General features: G+C 31.2%; 3 protein-coding genes across 3 annotated transcripts in view; 2 read left to right on the plus strand and 1 right to left on the minus strand.

The window, feature by feature from the left end:
- LOC125853815 (mitochondrial thiamine diphosphate carrier 2-like) overlaps window positions 1–24063 on the minus strand; it is a 216221-nt gene that overhangs the window by 146408 nt on the left and 45750 nt on the right. The window lies entirely within an intron of this gene.
- LOC125853851 (flowering-promoting factor 1-like protein 3) lies at window positions 5852–6412 on the plus strand. Its single transcript, XM_049533604.1, has one exon. The coding sequence runs from the start codon at window positions 5923–5925 to the stop codon at window positions 6238–6240; it is 318 nt and encodes a 105-aa protein (XP_049389561.1). The 5' UTR covers window positions 5852–5922; the 3' UTR covers window positions 6241–6412.
- On the plus strand, window positions 23235–23993 carry LOC125853850 (flowering-promoting factor 1-like protein 3). The gene has a single exon (XM_049533603.1). The coding sequence runs from the start codon at window positions 23448–23450 to the stop codon at window positions 23766–23768; it is 321 nt and encodes a 106-aa protein (XP_049389560.1). The 5' UTR covers window positions 23235–23447; the 3' UTR covers window positions 23769–23993.

The raw sequence follows: 24063 nt of genomic DNA on the forward strand, positions 1-24063 counted from the left end.
GAACTTCTCGATTCCACCACCAATCTCTTTGATGACCACTAAAGTTATCCCTTGATACCCCGATCACCTCTATAGATTCTTTCTTAATGCAATTAGTTGTCTTATTCCACATGTTATTTACATCCCCACAGGTAAAGTTGGTACCCAACCTAACCATGACGGTGGTTAGGAAGGTAAAGGTAGTACTCAATCCAAAAGAGTTGTAGAGAGGTTGTCGATTTTATTTCTATGCCTTTTCGGGTAGACACAAGGTGGAGATATTTGATGCGGTGATCACATGTACTATTCTAGTCTATGATTAGATGGATAAATCGTTATTTGATCTTGATTCCACCTTTTCATATATATGTCTCTACTTATTGTACTATAGATGTGAATATGATTTGTGAGTTCCTTAATGTTTATAAGCACGTGTCTACTCTTATTGTACTATAGATGTGAATATGATTTGTTAGTTCCTTAATGTTTATAAGCACGTGTCTACTCATATTGGGGATTCTATGATTATTAATATAGTCTACCTCTCTTGTGTGGTGACTTTTATAGGGTATAATACTAGGGTAGACTTGGTGATCTTATACATGACCGATTTTGATGTTATTTTGGATATGAGTTAGTTATCTCTATACCATGTTATTCTAGACTGTTATGTGAAGACCATTTCATATCTATCTCGGGAATGTCTAGACTTGAATGATAGGGTAATTATAATCCTACTCCTCAATTTAATAAAGTTGCTATTTAGAACAAGTATCATTTTCCTTACACAGATGACTTATTTGATCAGCTACATGATATATCAGTCTTCTCTAAGATTGACTTGAGGTGTTGGTATCATTAGCTCTGAAGATTCGGACTGGTGATATTTTAAAGACAATCTTTCAGACTAGTTATGGACAATTACAAATTCTTGATTATTTTTTCGAACTTACTAATGCCCCCATGACATTCATAAGTTTGATGAGTGATATTGTTAAGACCTCTATAGATTGTGCTTATTGATGACTTATTAGTTTATTCGAAGAGCAAGAAGGACCATGAAAGTCACCTCAAGATATTGTTTTCAAAGATTCTCCCAAGCAAATGCTGATAAAAGTTCCATCTATATATAGCTGGTCTGAATCAAAATGATAAAGAGGATATTGTTCATATCTTGGGGTTTACTGCGGGAAGCTTACCCTTCAGATACTTGGAAGTGCCATTGTCTATCAATAAGCTAACTATACCTCAGTACCTAATTCCACTTGTGGAAAATATTATCCAGAGAGTTAGATGGGTGGATAGTACATATATAGTCTTTTAGATCTTGTTGGAGGTAGATGGTTGGTTAGCTTCTACCTAGACTTGTAGGGGTCGTTTGGTAGAGTGTATAAGAAAAATGCAAAATATAGTGTATTAGTTATGCTTGCATTAGTTATGATGTGATTTTTGTATGCAATGTTTGGTTTGGTGTACTAAAAATATTATGCATTACATAATTTTTTTAGAAAAAGTATTTGTTTACAAAAATACCCTCCACAAATATAGTGGAAAGGATGTAAAAAAAGTTTTTGAGGGCAATTGTGTCTTTAATAATGTTAATGCATGCATTAGAACCCATTGCATTACTAATGCATAGAAATAGATGGTATTAGTAATACACTCTTCAATACACAATATAGTGTATTACTAATACAAACATTAGTTATTCATATGTTAGAAAAGTGTACCAAACAAGGTACTAATAATACATCAAACTAATGCAAACATTATTTTCTCCAATATACTCTACCAAACGACCCCTACATGTTTCAACTTTGGTTAATAAAGAGAAATTTGTTTAATAAAAAAAATTCAAATGAACTAGAACCTCAACCAATTAATGGTCCAAATCACTCCCGAGCACCTCAAAATTCGTGCAACATCTGACTAAGTTATAAATCACCATCCGAAACTAATGAAATCATCAAAACTTAATTCCAACCTCGTTAATTCAAAATGTTGACTTTTGGTCAAACTTCTAAAACTAGAATTTCCTTCGATTCGAAGTCTTTTACTAATCACTCAAATGATTGAATCAATATTATCATGATGAGATGGAGTAAAAACTTGCCAAATGATGAACATTAGTATGAAGTGTAGAATTAGTGAAAGGTATTAATTGGTGGAACATGATTATATTCTGAAAAAGAAGTTAGAAGGTGGTCCATATATATTCCATATTGAGGAGATTCGGATAAATTATGGTGTATAGAGTAAAGGATAAAAAAAATGGGAGGATTTTGAGAAGTGGTCGGGTTAATTCAAGTCACAAGGACCACATTTCACGAGAAGAAAATAAGGTTGTTTTCATTTTATTTTTTCCCTTTCAAGTTTGAGACCATCTTGCTAAGGAAAAGAGATTTGTATGTCCAAAAGCACTACAACAAACAAGAAATATACATTTCTAGCCTATAAATTATAAAAGCCACGAATCTTGCAATAGCTTTATTTTCTTTTCAAGATCGTCCTCTTTCTCATCTTGTTACTTGTTTACATACATTGTATACTAGATTTCACTTTAAAAAAAAATAAAAAAAATCTTTAGACATACTAATTACATGTAGTGTCTATTAATCATTAATGTAGAAATTGCATATCTTATTTCAACTATCTTTTGGTTTTAGAAGAGAACAAAGAAAACAATTATAAGATAATTCAAACTTGGGATCTGACTCAGGGATATCTACATAATCCTTGCTAATCAACTTATTAATACAAACTGTCAAATGGTTGAGATTCCTCTATTCATTGTTGAAGTATGTGACCATTCTCATCTAAAAGACTCCTCACATGCGGGTTTGATTCTTTTTTCATGGGCCAAACATGTGGAAATTCTTTTTGATACGGGTGACAGTGAGATTCGATCCCTGGACCTTTACTAGCTTTGATACCATATTGAACTGTATAATGACCATCTCATCTAAAAGTTTGTTTAGAGAGAACACACTTTTATTAGTTGATTATATTCTCAACATCCCTAGTTAAGAATTTTGAATTCAAGACTTAAAAGAATATATGACTCCCTTGGAGAAACCATTTTATTTCCCATAGTGGATATCCATTATATATTGTGAAGGAAAATCTTAGTAGCTTAGTTGGTTGGTTACATGAACGCCCACCTTGTTGGTGAGGGTTCAATTCCCCACATTGTAATCTCCTCCCCATTTCCCTTCCCCACCGTTGAATATTTGATAGTTAAATAAGAAAAGGTTAATATTATATTTATATGGAGTGTGTGTGTGTGAGGGGGCGGCAGATTATGACATTTTGTTCTCCTTAACTTGAAATATTCTCTTCTGTTTTTTTTTTTTAAAAAAAAACAGTCAGATTCTTTCATATGATAATACAACAAAAGGTTCAGCCAAATCATATATCTATTTTGATAACCTTTATTGCCACAATACATGAAACTAAAATCAATCTGTATTTCACAAGAATTACGACATATATATATATAGTACGGATGATTATTATTTTTAAATTTAAAGAAGCTAAAATACATTAAATGGAAAATGTATGTCATATTTGATCATCGTGGTACATCTTTTGCATCTCTTTCGGTTGTTGTTTCCTTGTGATTATATAAACATGTAGGTATTCATCGGGAATATTCTTCATTTATTTTGTTTGTCTGATTTTAACTTAGTTAAGGAACGATGAAATTGAAATTGTGGTTGATGGTCGAATTACTAGTAGTATGTTGGTGGTATAATTTCTTAGATGTATTACCACATTATCAAAGATTATATGATTAAAGAGAAAGCGAAGGGTAAAGTTAGACCTTTCGTATACCACAATTCACAAGAGTAAAATTTTTAAACGTTTAACAAATTACAAGAGAAATTCTTGATCTTTTTCGTATGCAATATGATATGTTAGTGATTAAGAGAAATTTTAAGTCAATATTATTATATATAATGGCAAGAACACCATGCTTTCTAACTTAGAGCAAAATTATATTTTTGCAAAGAACATTAGATATATTTGAACAGAATAATAGTCAACAGAGTTTAAAGTTAGGTGAACATCAATTGGATGGAGTTTAAATTTTCTACCCTTTTTTTTATTCTTTTTTTTTTTTAAAAAAATAATCTAATTCATTTTCCATTGTCCTCTCCTTTTCTGGTCTATCCCCACCACAAAATCTGGAAACTTATCTAGTTTTAACACATATGTCATATTGAAGACTCCATTTTTCTAAATAATTAATAAATATTATGTATTTTAAATACTGATAATATTAATTTGGATCATTTCTCGATTTGTGTGTCAATATCCTTGCACAGAGGCCATGATAATTTTCTCGATGTCCAAAAGGGAAAGTACTACTAATATTAATTACATTTTAATTAAAATATATGTGAAAGTGAAAGTATATACATTGTTCATTAGCTTCTTGTTTTTGGGTTTTGATCTTCCAAATAATATATAATTTACTTTTTACACCATCATGTTATCTTTGCCTATTATAATCGACTAATAGGTACCTATTTTATTTTCAAAATTTCAAATTCCACATTTTAAGAAAGTTTGTAGGTAGATGTTATTGGAGACCTGATTAGTATTTCCTTTGTTTCAATTTGTTTATTCTATCTCTTTTTTTAATAAGTCCGTTTAAAAAATAAGAACTCTTTTTTTTTTACAACTCTTTAATTATAATTTTTCACACAATGACAAAAAATTAAAGAGCATTTTGTTACATCTGTCATACCTTTAATTTAAGATTACAAAATTTATAAATCTTCTTTTATCTTCTAAATTCCGTAGTTAATCAATATAGGGAAAACAAATTTAAACGAAATGAGTAGTATAAAAACGTATTTACACTAGTAGTGTACAAAAACAAAATTGGTTAATTAGTAATGACCTTTGATACGAATATTTTAAACCCATGCATTACATATAAATGGGTAATTAGCATGCAATTTCCTTTGATCCTTAGATTCCCTATGTGGGGTTAAAGATTTGGATTGATAAAGTAAAAATGGATTCTTCTCAATCCTATTATTCCACTACAACCTCCTTTTTCTCTCGTTCATGTAATTAGAAGTATACACAAAATTCCAAGAACTCAAAATGTTCTCAAACACGTGTCAATTTTCTATTTGCATGATCAATAATCAATAAATATATATATTTTTATACTTTTTACTCCAATCATCTTATTTCCTTTGATTGTAAATTTTTTATTTTTTATTTTTTATTTTTTATTTTTTGATTTCATGAACAGCGTCCTTATAAAGTTGGGAATTTTTTCACTTATATATGTAAACAAAATGTCATATTCGTCCACTTTGATAATAGTAACAAGGGTATATTATATTCTTTAAGGGGTACAAGAATATGTTTCTCCTACAATCTTCTCGTACATTAGTTGTAAAATACCCCTCAAAACTTTTCACCTTGCTACACAATTTTGATATATATATACATTCAAAACATAAATAATTTTCTTCATTATCAACAAATTTAAGTGGTAATAAACTAATAATTAACCTTTTAAGTTATTTCCTTTGTTTCAATTTATGGAGTATAATTCGTTTTTCAAGAATTAAACTTTTTGATTTTGATCGTGTATTCAGACACAAAATTTCTTTGAAATAAAATTTACATATTTAAAAACTGCATAAAAATTACAAGACATATAAATTGTGATCAAAGAAAAAGTGATTTGAATCTCAAAATCCTAAAGATGCCAGAAACGGGGTAGACTACCCCACTATCTACTTTAACACCTCCATCAAACACACACAACTCCCTCTCAAACATAATTGTAAGCATCCAAAACCCTCTATATAAACCCCTCACATCCTCTTCCTTTCAAACCATCTACAAACATAAACAAAAACATTCTCATTCACCTTTCCTCTACAAAAAACATCTTCAAATTACTTAAACATCATGTCTGGAGTTTGGGTATTCAAGAATGGTGTTGTCCGTCTAGTGGAGAACTCCGATTGCCACGGGGCAAACGGACTCCGAAAAGTTCTTGTACATCTTCCTAGTGATGAAGTGATCACATCATATGCAGTACTTGAAAGGAAATTGTACTCTCTTGGATGGGAGAGGTATTATGATGAACCTGAACTTCTTCAATACCACAAAAGATCAACTGTTCATCTTATTTCTCTACCAAAAGATTTCAACAGGTTCAAATCCATGCACATGTTTGATATCGTCGTCAAGAATCGCAATGAATTCGAGGTTAGAGATATGTAAGGAAAAAAATGGAAGGAGTTGATCATTTGAATGTGTGTTTTGGTCCAGTGTGTTGTAATTAAGTTTTTATCTTTAATTTGTGATTTGTTTCAAAATGTTGTAATTTGGAAAGTTGTAAGGGAAAATGTTGTATATTAAATGTTGATTTGAAGTCATAACTTTTTCATTAAAAGCGCTTGCCATATCACAAATGACAATGTTTTATGATTTTATATATAAGAGATATATAGTTTAGTACTCCTGAAATATATTTTTTTCCTTCAATTTGGCGCTTACAATATTGTTCCATATCATTAAGTCAAGAATTAAATTAAAATGTAATAAATTTAGTATTGGTTATTACCTTTAATAAATAATTATAAACATTTTATGACATGTTGAACTAAAATAAAGCTACTTTTTCTTTGCCTTGTTATAAGAAGAAACAAAATGACGAAGATATTTATTTGTTCTTCCTCTTCGACTTTAATGACTTCGAAAATGCACGCATCCCAAGACAATCTCATTTGTTTTTACTCTTTTTAAGAAAATAATTCCTTATATCTCCTTTTAGTACATCAACTTATTATATTATTATACTTCTATCTCTAATTACTTGTTTATTTTTCATTTTTTTAGTTGTCTCTAATTATTTTTTTGGTTGTTCCTAATTATTTGTCTATTTTGATAAATAAAAAAAGGACAAATTTTTTATATCTATTTTACCTCAATTAATTACTTTGAAAAATATTGAACTTCTTTGATACTCTTAAGTTTTTAATTCATCCATTTCGTAATTAATAGGGGTAAAATAGTAAACTCACTATGTTAATCATTATTTTCTTAATAGATGTTTCAATTTAAAAGTGGACAAGTAATTAGGGACAAGTGGAGTATTTACTAGTAAGAGAAATCGTGCAATGTACGAGCTTAATATTTATCATATTTTTTCAAAAGTAATTTAATTATTTTAATCTAAAATACGTTATATATATTTGTATGATAGTAAATCATCTCATCAAATGTAAGATAATATTATTAATATTGATAAATTTTAAATCGTGTTAATTATGATTTAATTATTTTGTTCTATGATAAATTATATACATGTAGTTGCAAAATTATCTCATTCTTTTTTTTCTCAAAACTCTAATGTGAATGGGCTCATTAGGATATTCTTAACTAAAGTATTTTTTTTTTATCAACTGTGTTTTTTTACTCTAAGAAGTTGCAAAATTTACAAAAATATCAGTAACATTCAAAGTAATAAAGCTATAACTAAAATATATGAATTTAAAATTATAAACACAACTAAAATGAATCGCATAATTTTAAAAACTATACACTCATTAAATTAAAATAGAAAAAAATATTTTTTTTAAAATAGAAAGTTGAGACTGAAGCTGACAGATCGACTCAACTCTCGCTTATATAATAAGAAAAAAATAAGATTATTGTTATTGGTTAAACCGCAAGTTGGTATCATATACACAAATTCTTTTAGCTCGAAACATTACTTAAAGAATTATTGTACACAATTAGTTTAGCTCGAACATAATAAAATTAGATTATCTACTTGTCATACTAACTTATTTGAAAACAAAAACGAAAAAGCTAGGAAAGATTCATGTTACTTGTGCAATTTCTTTCTTAAATACTGAATTAGTGGGGTATATTTCACTTGATTTTAATATACCTATTCATAATCCTCGTTTACCTCTAAATACAGGTCATAAAATCTCTTGAAATATATACAATTCAAATTTATTACCATAAGGTTAGTGTTTACCTTTTAAATAGTAAAGTTAAATTTATATACTATGTAACTTCAGGACATGTGAGTTGAATTGATCAAATTAACAAGATTTGTAATAGATTAACCTAATTAATAAGTATAAAAGATGAACACTAAGTAAATAATTGAAATATATAAATTAAAATAAAGAATTCACGCGAGAACCATGGCTAAATGGGAGAAAAATTGTGGGGTAAGGGTTGCACTTATTGTATCTCTAGGTATTTCTCACATAAAAAAATGAAAACAACGTGATGGAACAAATTTCTAACTCTTTTATACATGTGTAAAAAAATTTCAACAAAAATAATTATGGAAAAACTACATAGCACATACTTCACTACCATAGATACTTATTTTATCTTTAGTTTTAAAAAATAACACATAATACCACTTTTTAATAATTATACAATATATTTTAAAAAGTTAAATGATCAGACACACAAATTCCTTAATATAAATATGGTATTCAATAATTATCTTTTACTCTAATCTCCTTAATTAATGGGATATTAACAATTCATATTTTATTTTGTCTCACATCATACCAATTCTCCAACCAACCGTATATCTCCCCCCACCCCACGTTCTCCATCACCTCTATCATATTCTCTCTTCCTTCATCTTCAATCTCTTATCCCAAGTTCATCTCCCCATCCTCTATCTTTCTTCCTTATCCCTCGTAGATCTTCCTCACTAAATCATCAAAAATCACTACTAAAAAACTGTCAAAAAGCGACGCAGTCATGTTCATCACTTTTTGATTTTTTTTAACAAAAGCGACGGACTCCGTCGCTTCTTTTATATTTTCATTTATTTTTTATTTTCAATAAGCAAGGCAGTCCGTTGTTTTCTGGAAATTAATATTTTAAAAATCCCAGAAAAGCGACGGACTAAAGGACACTGTTCGTCGCTTTTTTGGAAATTATTTTTTTAAAATATCCAAAAAAGCGACGGACTAAAGGACCCTGTCCGTCACTTTTCTAGGTTTATTTGAAAAAAAAATGCAAAAAAGCGACGGACAAAATAACCCCGTCCGTCACTTTTTTCTGCAATTTTTTATCAATTCAATTCAATACATATTCATCAGCCCAATCAAACAATATAATCTAAACATCACACAACATATACAACATCAAACTTAAATCAGTCTTCAAAAATATCTAAATCACAATACAAAAACTTATAAAGTTATTCAAAATTAGTTTTAAAAAGTTCATAAAAGAGACCGAAAATAGGGAGTGTGATCTACAAAATCATCATCCTCGTCACTGTCGTCGTCGGTGTCCTCGGCAAGAGAAGATGTAGTAGGTCGACAAGCGAGGTTCAGCACTTGTTCTTTGATATCCTGAACGGTCGCACTCATGCTTTGTTGTTCTGCTACTCTTCTCTGCTTCGACTCTATCAGTGCCGATGTAAGCTGTGCTATTTGAGCCGACATAGCAGCAATCTGAACACCGTCAAGTGCCTCGGCTTGACGTGACGATCCAATACCTTCTAAGCCTGACTGAAGTCTTCTTATATAGTTTTGAGAGCCTAGACCATAGACTCTACCCTTGTGTGTCCCCCTACCACTTTCTCTGTCCAAATTTGGGTGGACAGTTTATGTGTCATTTGGACCGAACTATCTAGATTCTCAGCGACGTACTGATGAAACTCATTCTGCATATTAAATATAAAAATTGACATCAATATATATATATACATATCATAAATATACTCACTATTAATATACATTATTCATATTAAATAACTTACAAAAGGTCGTTCGGCCCTTTCCTCGACCCACACATCCGGATCCGACTCATTTTCTTTCTTTTTTACATGAGTCTTCTTGAACACCTCCGGTTCAATGGGAGTGCGCCCCAGTTCTTTTTCCTATGAATAAAAACTGAAATTTATAATGATTTATATGAATCAAGTAATTATTTATTTAAAGGTTTGAATTAGAACTTACCATCTCTCTTGTAATTGTTCCAACAGTCTTTGTACCTCCGATGTGCAACGAGCCACCTTTAAGACTGCCTCTAGCCTTTTTAGCTTGTTCGAACATTGCCTTAAACTTATCTGTGTTACAATACACATGCAAATTATCAAAAACATGAGGCAACATTTAATCCTGGCGTTGATCAGTATCCCAAACTTTCTTTATCCAGCTAGACAGCCTCACGGATGTCCTCCTCTCAAATGTGGTTGCAATGACCAAATTGTACCTCGACTCCCAAGTACACAGAGTCTGAAAAAAAATTGAATAGCGTTAATTAGATCGATAGTAAAATAAATGTGAAGTATACTAAAATTCTTTAACTTAACTAAAAAATATATACCTTAAATTCATTAAACATCGCCTGACGTATACTGTTTGGAATCTCGCTCCAAGAGTGATAAGTCTGTGTATAAAGTCCTCTAACACAATCTTTTAAATCCCGGGTAGCATCCTTTGCAAGATGCCACCTGCAAAACACATAATAAATATATTAGTTCATGAATAATATATTAAAGTATAACAAGTAAATAAGATAAACTAACAAATAGATAACAAAACAGACTTACAATGATCCATCCTACTCAATCACGACTCTACCAAGTCTGTCATTGAGACCAAGAGTTATAACAGGCATCTCAGCATTTGGTGTAGCACTAGGTGCAACTGTAGATGAAGTTAATACACTAGAATGCACAAACGCTGAGTCAATGGAGGCGTACCAGTCATAGCATTTGACTGCTCGCTACTAGAATCTCCAATCCTCATGGTAGATAATTAAAGAGATGTACCTGTGGGAGATGGAGTACCATCCGATATCCTATTTGCCGATAAGGGTCATGGTCGACGAATAGCCTGTAAGGTAGGTCCTTGTAGCACCATGAAGGCAATGCCTGTGAAGTAGATGAAGCACCGACTGGTCGACGGTAATTAGGATAATATTGTCGAGGATCCGCCGTACCAAACGTAAAAACAAATAAATGAGTATCATGACTTATGCGCTCTGGCGCAGAAGAAATAGATCCTGGAATATCCTCAAGATCTATGGGTTTCCTAGACTTCTTCTTTTTATAGTCTGGCTCACTCCAAGATGCTCGCGATGTCTATCACCGTCACCGTCTGATGACATATGTATGCAAATTTACATGTATAATATATAAAAATCATAAATTAAATAAAATTAGCAAAATAAATTAACTTACATATACTATCTTTCATTCTACTACTATTTCTCCTCGCTTGTTTCAATTCCATCACTCTCATTCTTCCTCCTCAGTTGTTTCATTTTCATTATTGTCCCATTCTTTGTCATCAAATAATTCATTTTCCTCATTCTCGAATATTTCTTCCTCAACATTCAGTATCTCATCATCAGAAACTTCTTCTAATATGTGTTGATGATGTTGTAGTGTGGTTTCCAATTCAATATCAACTTGTTAATGAACAATTGCAACATCATTTTGATACGCCACATTTTAAGACATTGTCAATTTCAAATCTTCCCACAGACTTACTTTTTATAACAACCCATGAATCAACTTTGTCTCTACGCAATAGATATGCAACGTAATACACGTGTTTAACATTTTGTGCAATAATAAAAGGATCATAACTTCTGTATTTTCTGGTGTCCTTAACTTCAATTATATTATGTTGATGGTCTACCTTTGTGCTTCTATGTGATGGGTCAAACCACTCACACCAAAACAATACAATCTTCTTCTTAGGCCAACCTGAATACCTCACTTCAATAATCTCATGAATGACACCATAATATTCAATAATTTGGCCAATACCATCAACATCACCTTGTATGTAGACACCACTATTATTTATTTTCTCGTTTCTAGTAACTTCTTCAGTTTGGAACTTAAAACCATTGACACAATACTTATTCATTGTCAGTACTTGAGATTCAGTCCAAGTGCTACTTCTTTCACTAATTGTAAATGTTGGACACTTGAGTATTCATCGTAAACCTACGTGATTGTTATTTCAAGTAATATAATTTAGTATAACATGAATATATTATTAAATACTAAGTGATTTCACACTTACATAGTTTGTTAGCCATTTGGAAAATTTTGTATATATGACTTCATTACCTCATGTGTTTAAGAACAAGCTGATCATTTTACATTCAAGTATTTCGTTAGTTAATGAACACTTATTAGTATGTAATTTGATAACATATTTTTAATACTTACTTGAGATATGGTTGAATCTCTGGACAATTAAGCAAAATATGTGTCACAGCTGATTGCATTTCCATATTAGTAAAGTCTTGTTTTCCACGCTTTTTATATCCTTGACCATTTTGATTAAAAATTGATATCGGTGGAAATAAAGGATCAATATCGCCTTCATCATTGCGATTGGGCCTATTTCTCCTACATGACACATCATCACCAAAGTAATAAGAATAAAAATCACCAGTTTCTCTCCCAATATGACCTTGAACAACTGATCCTTTGATCTTTTCTCTTTGCTTAATTGTTTGCTTGAAACTACCAATTTTTCTGCATGTATATATGTATATATATGTTAATAAAAGACTTGGTGAATATATATAACTTAGTGAATATTTCAAATGGATACCTCTCAAATGGATACATCCATCTTGTTTGAACTGGACCTTCGAGGTGGGCCTCTTGTACAAGGTGAATTGGAAGATGCTCCATCACATCAAAGAAACCACATGGAAATATCTTCTTCAACTTAGTAGTAATAACAAGAATATTTTCCTCCATCCTGTCTAAACTACTCTCCAACAACTTTTCAGAACACAATTCTTTTAAAAAAACCTTATCTCTGTGATTGGTTTCCATATCTTTTCGGGTAGATGGCTAAAAGCGATAGGAATTAAAGTTTCCATGAACACATGACAATCATGACTTTCATACCTATCAATTTTCCTTCATTCATATCTTTCCGCTTTCCTAAATTCGAAGCATAGCCCTCCGGCATCCTCAAATTTTTAACCCACTCACAAATTTCATGTTTCTTATCCAATGTTAATAAAAAGCTGGCTTTGGGCTTAACTATTTTACCATTTTGTAATTTCTGCATCCATAACTCTTTTCTCTTACAATATTCCTTTATGTCCATTCTAGATTTTTGGATTGTCTTTTGTCTTACCCTTAACATCCATCACTGCGTTAAACAAATTGTCAAAATAATTTTTTTCAATGTGCATCACATCAAGATTATGTCGTAGCAGATTGTCCTTTCAATACGACAATTCCCAAAATATGTTTTGTTTGGTCCAATTATGTTCAACACCACATCCAGGAAGTTTAGAAGGTGAAGCTTTTGTAACTTTAGGTAATTGAGAAACTCTTTCCCCAATTTGATGCCCTGTGACTAATAGAGGTGGGGGGGGGGGGTCCCTTTCAATCTTATTTTTCCTAAATGCATTTTTCATCTTTCTAAACTCATGGTCCATTGGCAAGAACTGACAATGACAATCAAACCATGTATTTTTTCTGCCATACTTTAAAGGGAATGCCTTACTATTTTCCATGCAATACAGATATGCTAGTTTTCTAGCTGTCATCCAACCAGACAACATCTCGTATGCAGGAAAATCATTAATAGTCCACATTAAAGAAGCACGCATAACAAAATTCTTCTTAGTTGATATATCATAAGTCAAAACGCCTTTAAACCACAATTGTTTGAGCTCATCTATCAATGGTTGTAGATTGACATCAATCAATTTTTTTGGATTACGGGGACCTGGAATAACACAACTTAGAAAGATATAGGGACTTGTCATGCACATTTCAGGAGGAAGATTATACGGAGTAAGAAATACCGATCAGCATGAATGGCGAAGCGGCATTAGAGAATGGTGTGAAGCCATCTGCACACAACCCCAATCTAACATTTCTTGGTTCACTAGCAAAATCAGGATATACATTATCAAAATGCTTCTATGTTTCACCATCAGATGGATGAGACAAGACACCCGGCGACCTTCTATATTCATGATGTCATCTCATATGTGGGGCTGACCTCATTGATGCATACAACCTCTTTAACCTATGAATAATTGGTAGATAATGCATCGCCTTAACTGGGACCATCTTTTCAATCGGAGTCCTCTTATAACAAGCATGTCCACAAAACTTACAATTTTCTAATTCACTATCAGTCTTGTAAAACAATATGCAACCATTAACACAACAATGAATTCTATCATACGTCAATCATAACTTGGAAACCAAACGCTTTGCCTGATAGAAGTTCTTAGGTATGTTAAACTCCGGATTAACTAGTTCACCCAAAAGGTCAACCATTGAGTCCATAGCCGCATTAGGAACATTCCAATCTAATTTAATATTCATTAATCTAACTGCAACTGACAGGGCAGAATGTGGACTCCCTTCAAATAATGGACGACTAAACTCTTCTAATTGATCATAGAAACATCTTGCTTCTTCATTAGGAGCTTCATCAAAATAGTGTTCGGGTTCCATCCCACCTTGAACCCCGAAAGCATCATTGATCATTTCATGAACCCTATCATGTTCAACCCTATCATCATGTTCAACCCTAATTTGGCCATGTGGTGCAAGCATATTATATTCATCCACATGCATCAAATTATAAAACATACCATTCAATCCATCTCTTTCTCCATGATCAACCCATACAAAATATCTAGGCTTAAATCCATTACGGTACAAATGAACCATGACTGCATTTGGGGTAAAAAATCTTAAGCACTTACATGCATTACAAGGAAACCTAACCAATCTATTATTAGTGAAAATGTCAAGTGTCATTGTATGTACAATAAAATCTCTAACACCGTCAATAAACTCAGGTTTCAAACCAACACTAGTTTCATAATGCATATTATACATCCACAAACGATGATCCATCGACAAAAATATAGATATTCAATTATATTATAAATTAAATTTAATAATAATTTTACTACATTAATTAATTGTTAATATATATTTATAATAATTAATTAATAATTATATTTAATATTACTTATATACCTAATTAATTAGTTTATAAATACTACATTTCAAGCTTAATTAATTCATACATTTTAATAACTTTAAGATTTCAAATAATTAATTATATTTCTAATTAAGTTCAACTTATTATAAATTAAGTTGAAAGTTATAATTAAGTTTAAATATATTAAGGTCAATAAGATTTTAATAAGTACTTCAAAGTTTAATTATTAAGTTCTAATTAATTGAGGTCATCAAGAATTAGTTATTAAGTTCTAAGTTCAATGTTCAAGTTATAAATTCAAGTTCATATCAAAGTTCTAAAATTAGTTATACATAAACTTCAAATCCAAAAATTAGCTAGTTATTATATTCAGGTTCAGGTTCATATCTAATTTCTAAACTTAGTTATATATAAACTTCCAATCCAAAAATTAGTTATATTCAAATTCTAAGTTCAAGTTCAAGTTCAATTTCTAATTTCAAGTTCATATAATCTCTAAAATTAGTTATATATAAAATTTTTAGCCAAGAATAATTAGTTATATTCAAGTTCTAATTAAGTTCAACCACTTCAAGTTCTAATTAAATTCATCATATATATCCAATTTCTAAAATTAGTTATACATAAAATTCTAACTCAAGAATTAATTAGTTATATTCAAATTTCAAGTTCAAGTTCTAAATCTAACTTCAATTCATCAAATTTCAATTCATCTAACTTCAAATTAACACTCCACTAACTAACAATCAATCAATCCTAACTAAAATCAAAAACCCTAAATTATTCACTAACTAACTAACTAACAATCAATAAAAAACAAATTCAATACACTAATTAACACAATAAAAAACCCTAAATCATTCACTTACTAACTAACAATCAATCAAACTAACAATCAATAAAAAAATAAATTCAACACACTAATTAACAAATTCAATACTCAAATTGGAAAAAAACTAAAAATAATTTAATGAAACCCTAACCTTGAATTAAAGGAGAAGGAGACAGTGGAGAGACAATGGAGAGACAATGGAGTGGGGTCGGGGTCGACATTGGCAACAGCGCAGTGGGGTAGGGCAGCGGCCACAGGCAGCGTCGACGTCTCTTTGTCGGCGTCTATAGAGAGGAAGAGAGAAGGAAGAGAAGATAGAAGGAAGAGAGATGGAAAAATGGGGAATTTCGCATCTGTGCTTCAGATATTTTAACAAATGCAACGAACAACGTCTCTTTGTCCGTCGCTTTTTAAAAAATATTTGACCAACATGTTGACCAAAAAGCGACGGACTAAGAGACACTGTCTGTCACTTTTATTAATGATTTGACCAGTATTTTAACTAAAAAGTGACGACTAAGAGATGCTGTCCGTTGCTTCTTTAAAAAATAATTAATCAGTTAAAATTAATAAAAAGCGACAATGTCGTGCTTATGTTTTAATTTATAAATAATTATTTTTAATAAAAAGCGATGGACATCGTCTCTAACTATTTTTAATAATTAATTATATATCTATTTGGCGTAAAAATCCGCGAAATAAAGCGACAGACTAAGAGATGCTGTCCGTCGCTTTTTGTAATATAATTTTTTAAAAAAATATTTTTATTCTAAAGCGATGGGCAGTATGGCAATTTTCGTTGCTCCGTCCGTCGCTTTTTTGTCTATCATTTTTTAACAGTTTTTTTTGTAGTGAATTGAATTGAAAACAAAGTATTACAATATTTTTTGGGTATTTATTTGTACAAAATTTGATTTTCTTTTTATTTGTTTGAGAATTAAAAATAGGAACAAAAACTTTATGGTCATAAAATTGTTTGATTGACATGTTTAGGGAACCTCAGCCGGCGGTGGTGTTTCATTATTGAAAAAACAGGAATGGTATTACAACAACTAAGGTTAAAGGGAACAGGTTGTTAGAACGGAGAAAAGGAAGTTGAAAGACAAGATCCAGAGTCATATCAGTGTTGGATTCAAGTTTCAGACTTGGTGAATTTACGACTAATCTGTAGAGATACAGTGTTTGTTATACATATCTAAATGTTCTATGTATCTGCCCTTCCTCTATGTATCTTCCTTCTATGCATATATTCTTATTTTATATATTTGTTTATTTATTAAATGTATATGTATTTTCTATTAAATATATATGAGTTGTTTTCTGTCATGTATTTGAGCATGTTATTCTATGTATCTGAGATCTTTCTGTCATGATCTAGTGTGTTTCCCTTAGTGTATTTGAGACGATTCTGTCATATATCCGAGGCAATCCAGTCATGTATCTGGTTATACTTCAATGAGATTGTTGTAGATCACACTTTTACGGAATTACGACAATCACAAATTCATTATTGGCGCAGTTAGCGATAATAAAGACCTACCAATGCCAAAATGCACATTTATCAAATCAAATTCAATTGAAAAGATTAATATAGAATATTAAGATACATACTTCAGATACATAACAAGTTTCAAATACATGTTATGTATTATATATACGTATATATAACAGATACACCTAATGAAATATATTTAATGAAATTAGGTGGATGAATCATATACATAGTAAGAGATACACATTGTTCTCTAAACATAAAAATATGAAAAAAATGTCAAAATTCAAAGAAATAAATTCGAATTTCTGGAAAAAGTTGTTCACTTTGGTGTTGTTGGAAAATAAATGGAAAAAAATTAGATTTTTTTAAAATTGCTTTTAGAAGTTGTTAGAGTAATTATACTCAAAAGTTGTTAAAAAGGTGATATCCTTCTTAAATTAAGCATTTGTGATGCTGTAAATCCGTTTGAATTGTAAATTAATCATTAACTATTCCTTTAATTAAGGAAATAAGTTACACACATTTAATTTAAATTAATAAATTATGTATCTCGACTTTTAAAACTGACGGATACATGTATCTGACGAGGATTGATTCATGTATCCAAAGGCCGAAATATGGTATATGAAGTAATATTTTAAACTTACGTGAATCCTAGTAATGATGACATAATAGTGAGATTTATGTAGATTGCCCAATAATTATTGTACATGTAATGTGTCTATATTGTATAAATAGTAATGCAATGTATAGGTATTGTAAACATAATGTATAATCATATATATTTATGTATATGTATGTATCAAAAATATATGCATACTTCTATCTACATTGTTTATACAATACATTATATAAAGTATACTTTGACTATACAATATAGAATACTTATACATGAACTATGCACTGACTATACATTATGGTACACTTAAAAAGCTGAATAGAGCTTAACTATACATGAAGTATACGCTGACTATACATGAAGTATAGACTAGTTATTCAATAACGAGTAACTTAAAATCACCTCTAAACATTCTCAAGTTGTAGATATAAAATCATCTCAATGTTCTGAGTCTTTTGATATATAATTCGCTCAAAATAATTTATGTTTGTGGTACGCCAAATATTTTTTTTAAAGAAAAAGAGAAGGAAGAAGGAGACGAAGGAGAATTATATATATATATATAACTATAACTTAGTAAAACAGGACAATCATGAATAAGCCAAGTAAGAAAATATTAACAAAACTTTCAATCATCAACCCAACTTAACATCTACAACAAATTATGTGATTCTACACCCCTTTCAAGTAATTGAAACCACCCAAGGATCTCTAAGATATCACCTACAATGTTTAACTTGCAAACTCGGTCTACAAGAACCACTCCAACATTTAACACAATGATCCAACCACTCATGGACCAGCACATAGATTTCAACCAAACATGTATCAGGCGTGGTACCTGGCCAACCATAATAGAATTATGTATCATTCAACCGAAAGTCACAGACATCAAAAAAATCACAACGCGATGAAAATAACTCACACTTGTAAAATCAACAAGTATTAAGACAATTTCATTATATGAGAAGAACAATGGATATCATTGGCATTCATTCCCTTATTACCTAGAACATGAAATGTACATACAATACTAACGAAACAGTTAACATGCATACATAATGTAAATTGGAAAACAATTCAACCATCACCTACCATAAACCAAGCTTGAATTCTTTACTCGATCTGAGTCTTCCCCTTTTGCAAAGCTTTAGCTTGATCTATGTTTAAAAATAATAACACCAACACAAAATCAACCTCAAATGACCTAAACATCTTTGAATTGTGTCTTAATCCCAAACCTCAAGCTGATCTCATGATCATCGCACTCAACCTAGGGCTTTTCCACCAATAATTCACATAAAACTACCAATTTTATGGTTACACTAGCGAATTATGATAATATAATCATGAATAAATAGTTTATAACCAAAACTCGGGGTTTTACACCCCACAATTCTTGGTATAACAGATTTTTTCCTCTTAGGTTAAGTCAAACCGTCCCATAGAGTCATAACTATCGATCCTATGGTAGATGAATCAAAGTATTGGATTAGGAGAACGAACTACTTACCCTTACAAATAATCTTGATAAAAAAAACTTATATTCTAGACCAATCCCTTAAAGTCGAGTTCAATCGGGGTTCTACTCATTCGAATTTAATTCTGAAAAGTCCTATAGACTCCTTAATGTCTTAGTTAAAAGGAAACCCAACCCAAACTTAGACATTTTACCCCATCCTTTCTCAGATTATCTTAGACTTCACCTCGCTTAGATTTTATTTGAGCGTTGCCTAACTTGAAATTTTCAACTCCTAAATCTAAAAGTTTCTCACCCAATTTCTTTAACGATTAGCTTACCCATAACAACTAGAATTTTCAACTCCTAAATTTGAAAGTTTCTCACCCAATTTCTTTAACGATTAGCTTACCCAAAACAACTAGAAGGGTCGTTACAATTACATAACATATATTGAAAATTAAATTTACAAACACTATAATATGTAAGTCAAAACTTGAAAAATAATATTAACAGATATTACTTAAACAAGCATTGACATATAAAAATTCAAAATACGTTTATTTTAATACCTTGTAAGTTGTGTATATATATATATATATATTGTATGTTTTATATCTTGAACATACATACATATATATATATATATATATATATATATATATATATATATATATACACACTTAATTACACAAAAATTCCTACCATATTTATTAAGGGGAACTTTCACATATAGCCACTCAAAAATAGTCTAATTACTCTCCATAGCTATAGTTTGATCATTACAATTTGTAGCTATATGTTATAGGAAGGAGAGAGGCGAGCGAGACTGGGAGAGAGAGGAGAGAGGCGAGCGAGACTGGGAGAAAGAGGAGAGAGGCGAGAGAGAGGGGGCAAAGAGTGGGAAAAGGTGATTTGTATATGTATATAGTTTAGATAATTGTATATTATACATATGTATTTGTATATATGGCAAGCGAGATTGGGAGAGGGAGGAGAGAGGCGAGCGAGATTGGGAGACGNGAGCGAGACTGGGAGAAAGAGGAGAGAGGCGAGAGAGAGGGGGCAAAGAGTGGAAAAGGTGATTTGTATATGTATATAGGTTAGATAATTGTATATTATACATATGTATTTGTATATATGGCAAGCGAGATTGGGAGAGGGAGGAGAGAGGCGAGCGAGATTGGGAGACGGAGGAGAGAGGCGGGCGAGAGAGGGAAGAGGGGTGAATTGTATATGTATATAGGTTAGATAATTGTATATTATACATATGCATTTGTATGGCAAGCGAGGTTGGGAGAGGGAGGAGAGAGGCGAGCGAAATTGGGAGAAGGAGGAGAGAGGCGAGCGGGAGCGGGCAGAGAGTGGGAGAAAGGTGAATTGTATATGTATATAGGTTAGATAATTGTATATTATACATATGTATTTTGTATATTTTGGCGAATTATACATATACAAACGTGGCTAATTATACAAACTCGAAGTCAGCCCGCGTAATTAATGTATAATGTTAATTGTGAGTGGTAATTATAGCAAACTATAGCTATGATGAGTAACTAAATAGTATAAGTTTGCTTAACCGCATAATTTTCCCATTTATTAATTCTGCTTATAGTTTGAAATAATGTCATAATGTCTCATTAATCAATAATTTCACATGGATCCCACAAATCCCCAACCTGATAACTGAGAGGTAAAATGTTGGCGGATCGTGAACTAGGCTAGACAACCAACCCCTTCTATAGAACCCGGTCCATGATTGGCGTCGTTAGGCTCAGCCCCGGCCCGGCCCAATTGACACCTTTATTAAGAAGTTGTGGAAGCTTGCCAGCTAGGGGTCTCATCATCAACTTTGAAGAATCCAGACACTACTCTGCCAAGTAATGGAGTCTAATCTCTGACAAAAGTGCAATTGGTTAATTGGGAGCCATTTACATGTGCTTATAAGAGCCTTATCAACACGTGCACCATGCGATAAAAAGCGAAGGCAACAACTTGGCTAATCTCCTTTGTTCTTTTCACGGAGATCATGCATAATAATTTGACATAAAGGCTTTGACTCTATAATTCAATAATTTATAGATATGAGTATGTTGGTTCTGAATTCAATCCATACATTATAAGTGGAGCGAAAACTTTAACTTTATGAATTTCGATGAGTGAATTTCACTTTCAACAAAACTAAATATATATATATAAATTTGTGAATTCCTAACAAAATTGATTGGTGTCTCGGTGGTAAAGAAATGGTTGTGGTTATGCTATCCACACTAATCTTGTGGGTTTGAACCTCATCACTATCAACAAAAGTTTCTCTTTTTCCTGAAAAGACGGCATATTTTGCAATATTTTTCTCTTCTGTCCTAAAATTTTGAACCTCCAAAGTACTCCTAATCCTGGCTCCGCCTCTACATCCAATTAAAATCCTTTTGAATCATGTAACTATGCCACTTGGGGTGTGGGTTGACAAAGGGATCAATGAACTCAAAGTGATCATGAAAAAAGTGTGTAAAAAGAGTAGTAACAATTAAGTTATTTGATATTCTTGTCAGTAAAGGCCATTCCTCAAATGAATGGGCATATAATGTGACTTCTTCTTTGTACACTGAAATGGTGATATGGGAATGGGAGGGGAAAGTGAAAAAGACAGAAGAGAACGAAGATTGATTTTACTTCTCACTCATTAAATCCTATTCCTATCCAATCCAATATCCACAAAAAGTATGGGACATGAGAGATCTCCATTTCTCTCACTTTTAATTGTTTCCTTCATTTTTATCTAGTCCTATTCCGTTTTTGCACTTTGTCTTCCATTTTTAGAAAGTTATCATATATATTTGGAAACATTCTTTAATTGCTTTAATAAACCCTTTAATTTTGTCATGTTATGATAGTAACTAGACTACATTATTATTTTGGTTTCTTACGGAATGAAAGAAAATTAGATGTAGATCAATTCCAACCTTTCTTATAAGCCTAAAGTGATTATAATTGAAGCCATAATGAAGTTATTCATGCTAGATAATACTCCCTGATCCGTTTTAATTTCTTTGTCTTATTACTTTATTTTCTTAGTCTGTTTAAGAAAAAAAGTTTTTTTCTTCTTTTTGATACTCTTTAATTTCAATTTTTCACATGTCATGTTTAGAACACAAGATTAAATAACATTTTGATACTTTCTACATATCTTAAGTTTAAAATCACAAGATTTAGAAGTCTTATTTATTTTCTTAAACTTCATGTCACACCAAAACTAGATAAACAAATTGGAACATGCACTATCCCATTGAAATTTCCCTTTGAAAAACGTTTAGTGGCTATTCACACAGATATTTAGATTACATGAAAAAAATAAAAAAAAATTTTGGTATATTGTCGAGAATTTGTTTCCCACCATACGTTTTTCATTGAGCTAGTTCAATGGGAAATGAGTGGGAATATCACGTATCATAGCAAAAATTTCTCATTGATTTGCATAATTTTTTTTAATTGTTATTAGACATTAATTAAGGATTAAAAGAAACATCATAATGAGATGGGACAAATTAAACTTCCCCGAAATGTCTTCTTTTTTTAAAAAAAAATTCTTTCTTTTAGTGAAGGGATGATCATGGAAGCAATGGATATAAGAATAGAAGATTGTTCTTAGCACTAAACAAATTAAAGAATTATGCTTGGAACCCATTAACCAAAAGAATTAGGTTCATCTAATGAGCATAAGATCATTAATTAGTGATTGTTTAGGAGAAGATTCTAATTTCAATAGGGCAAATTAGGGCATCTTTAGGCCATTTAAATATTCTCCCATTCTTTTGCTTTAATCTTATGAACGTACGATAAGTTAGTATAATTCTAAATCCTATAAGCAGCCACATTCCTAAATCCTACCTATTATCAATTTTATATAAAAAAAAAATTACTTTTTGCCACCTTATGTATTTTTTATTACACAGAAACCCCTATAAAAACCCACTCACACTTCACCTCAAGTCCATCTTCAACTTCACACACAATACTTACTAACTATTTTCATATTCATCTTTTTTCATTCATATTTTTCAAACATGTCTGGTGTTTGGGTATTCAAGAATGGAGTAGTGAGGCTAGTTGAGAACCCTGGTGACTTCCACGGTGCGACGGGACGTCGTAAAGTGCTTGTACACCTTTCTAGTAATGAAGTAATAACATCATATGCATCTCTTGAGAGGAATTTGTACTCTCTTGGATGGGAGAGATACTATGATGATCCCGACCTTCTTCAATTCCACAAAAGATCAACTGTTCATCTTATTTCTCTACCAAAGGATTTCAATAGATTCAAGTCCATGCATATGTATGATATTGTTGTTAAGAATCGTAATGAGTTTGAAGTTAGGGACATGTAGTAATAATTAATTAATTTGAGATAATTACTCAAATTAATCTTGTTTCTTGTTTTAACTTAAGCTTTAATTTGGTTTGTGTAATTTAGGTCAAAGGGGGTGTTTTAATTTCTTTAGGGTGAGGAAACTAATTTTGTTTAAGTGGGGTTCTTTGTTGTAATTTTAATGTTATAAAATCGTGTGTAAGAGTGATGTTTTATGGCAATGAAAACTTGGTTTGGCTTGTAACTTGTTCTCTTTCAATTATTTGAATTTCATGTGTTAAAGTTGATCGTCGTACTATTAAAATGTATATTAT

This window comes from Solanum stenotomum, chromosome 1 (assembly GCF_019186545.1).
Source record: "Solanum stenotomum isolate F172 chromosome 1, ASM1918654v1, whole genome shotgun sequence".
Lineage (NCBI taxonomy): Eukaryota > Viridiplantae > Streptophyta > Magnoliopsida > Solanales > Solanaceae > Solanum > Solanum stenotomum.

Excerpts from the sequence above, each read along its gene's own strand:
- LOC125853851 (XM_049533604.1), top strand. The coding sequence starts at position 5,923 with ATGTCTGGAGTTTGGGTATTCAAGAATGGTGTTGTCCGTCTAGTGGAG.
- LOC125853850 (XM_049533603.1), top strand. The coding sequence starts at position 23,448 with ATGTCTGGTGTTTGGGTATTCAAGAATGGAGTAGTGAGGCTAGTTGAG.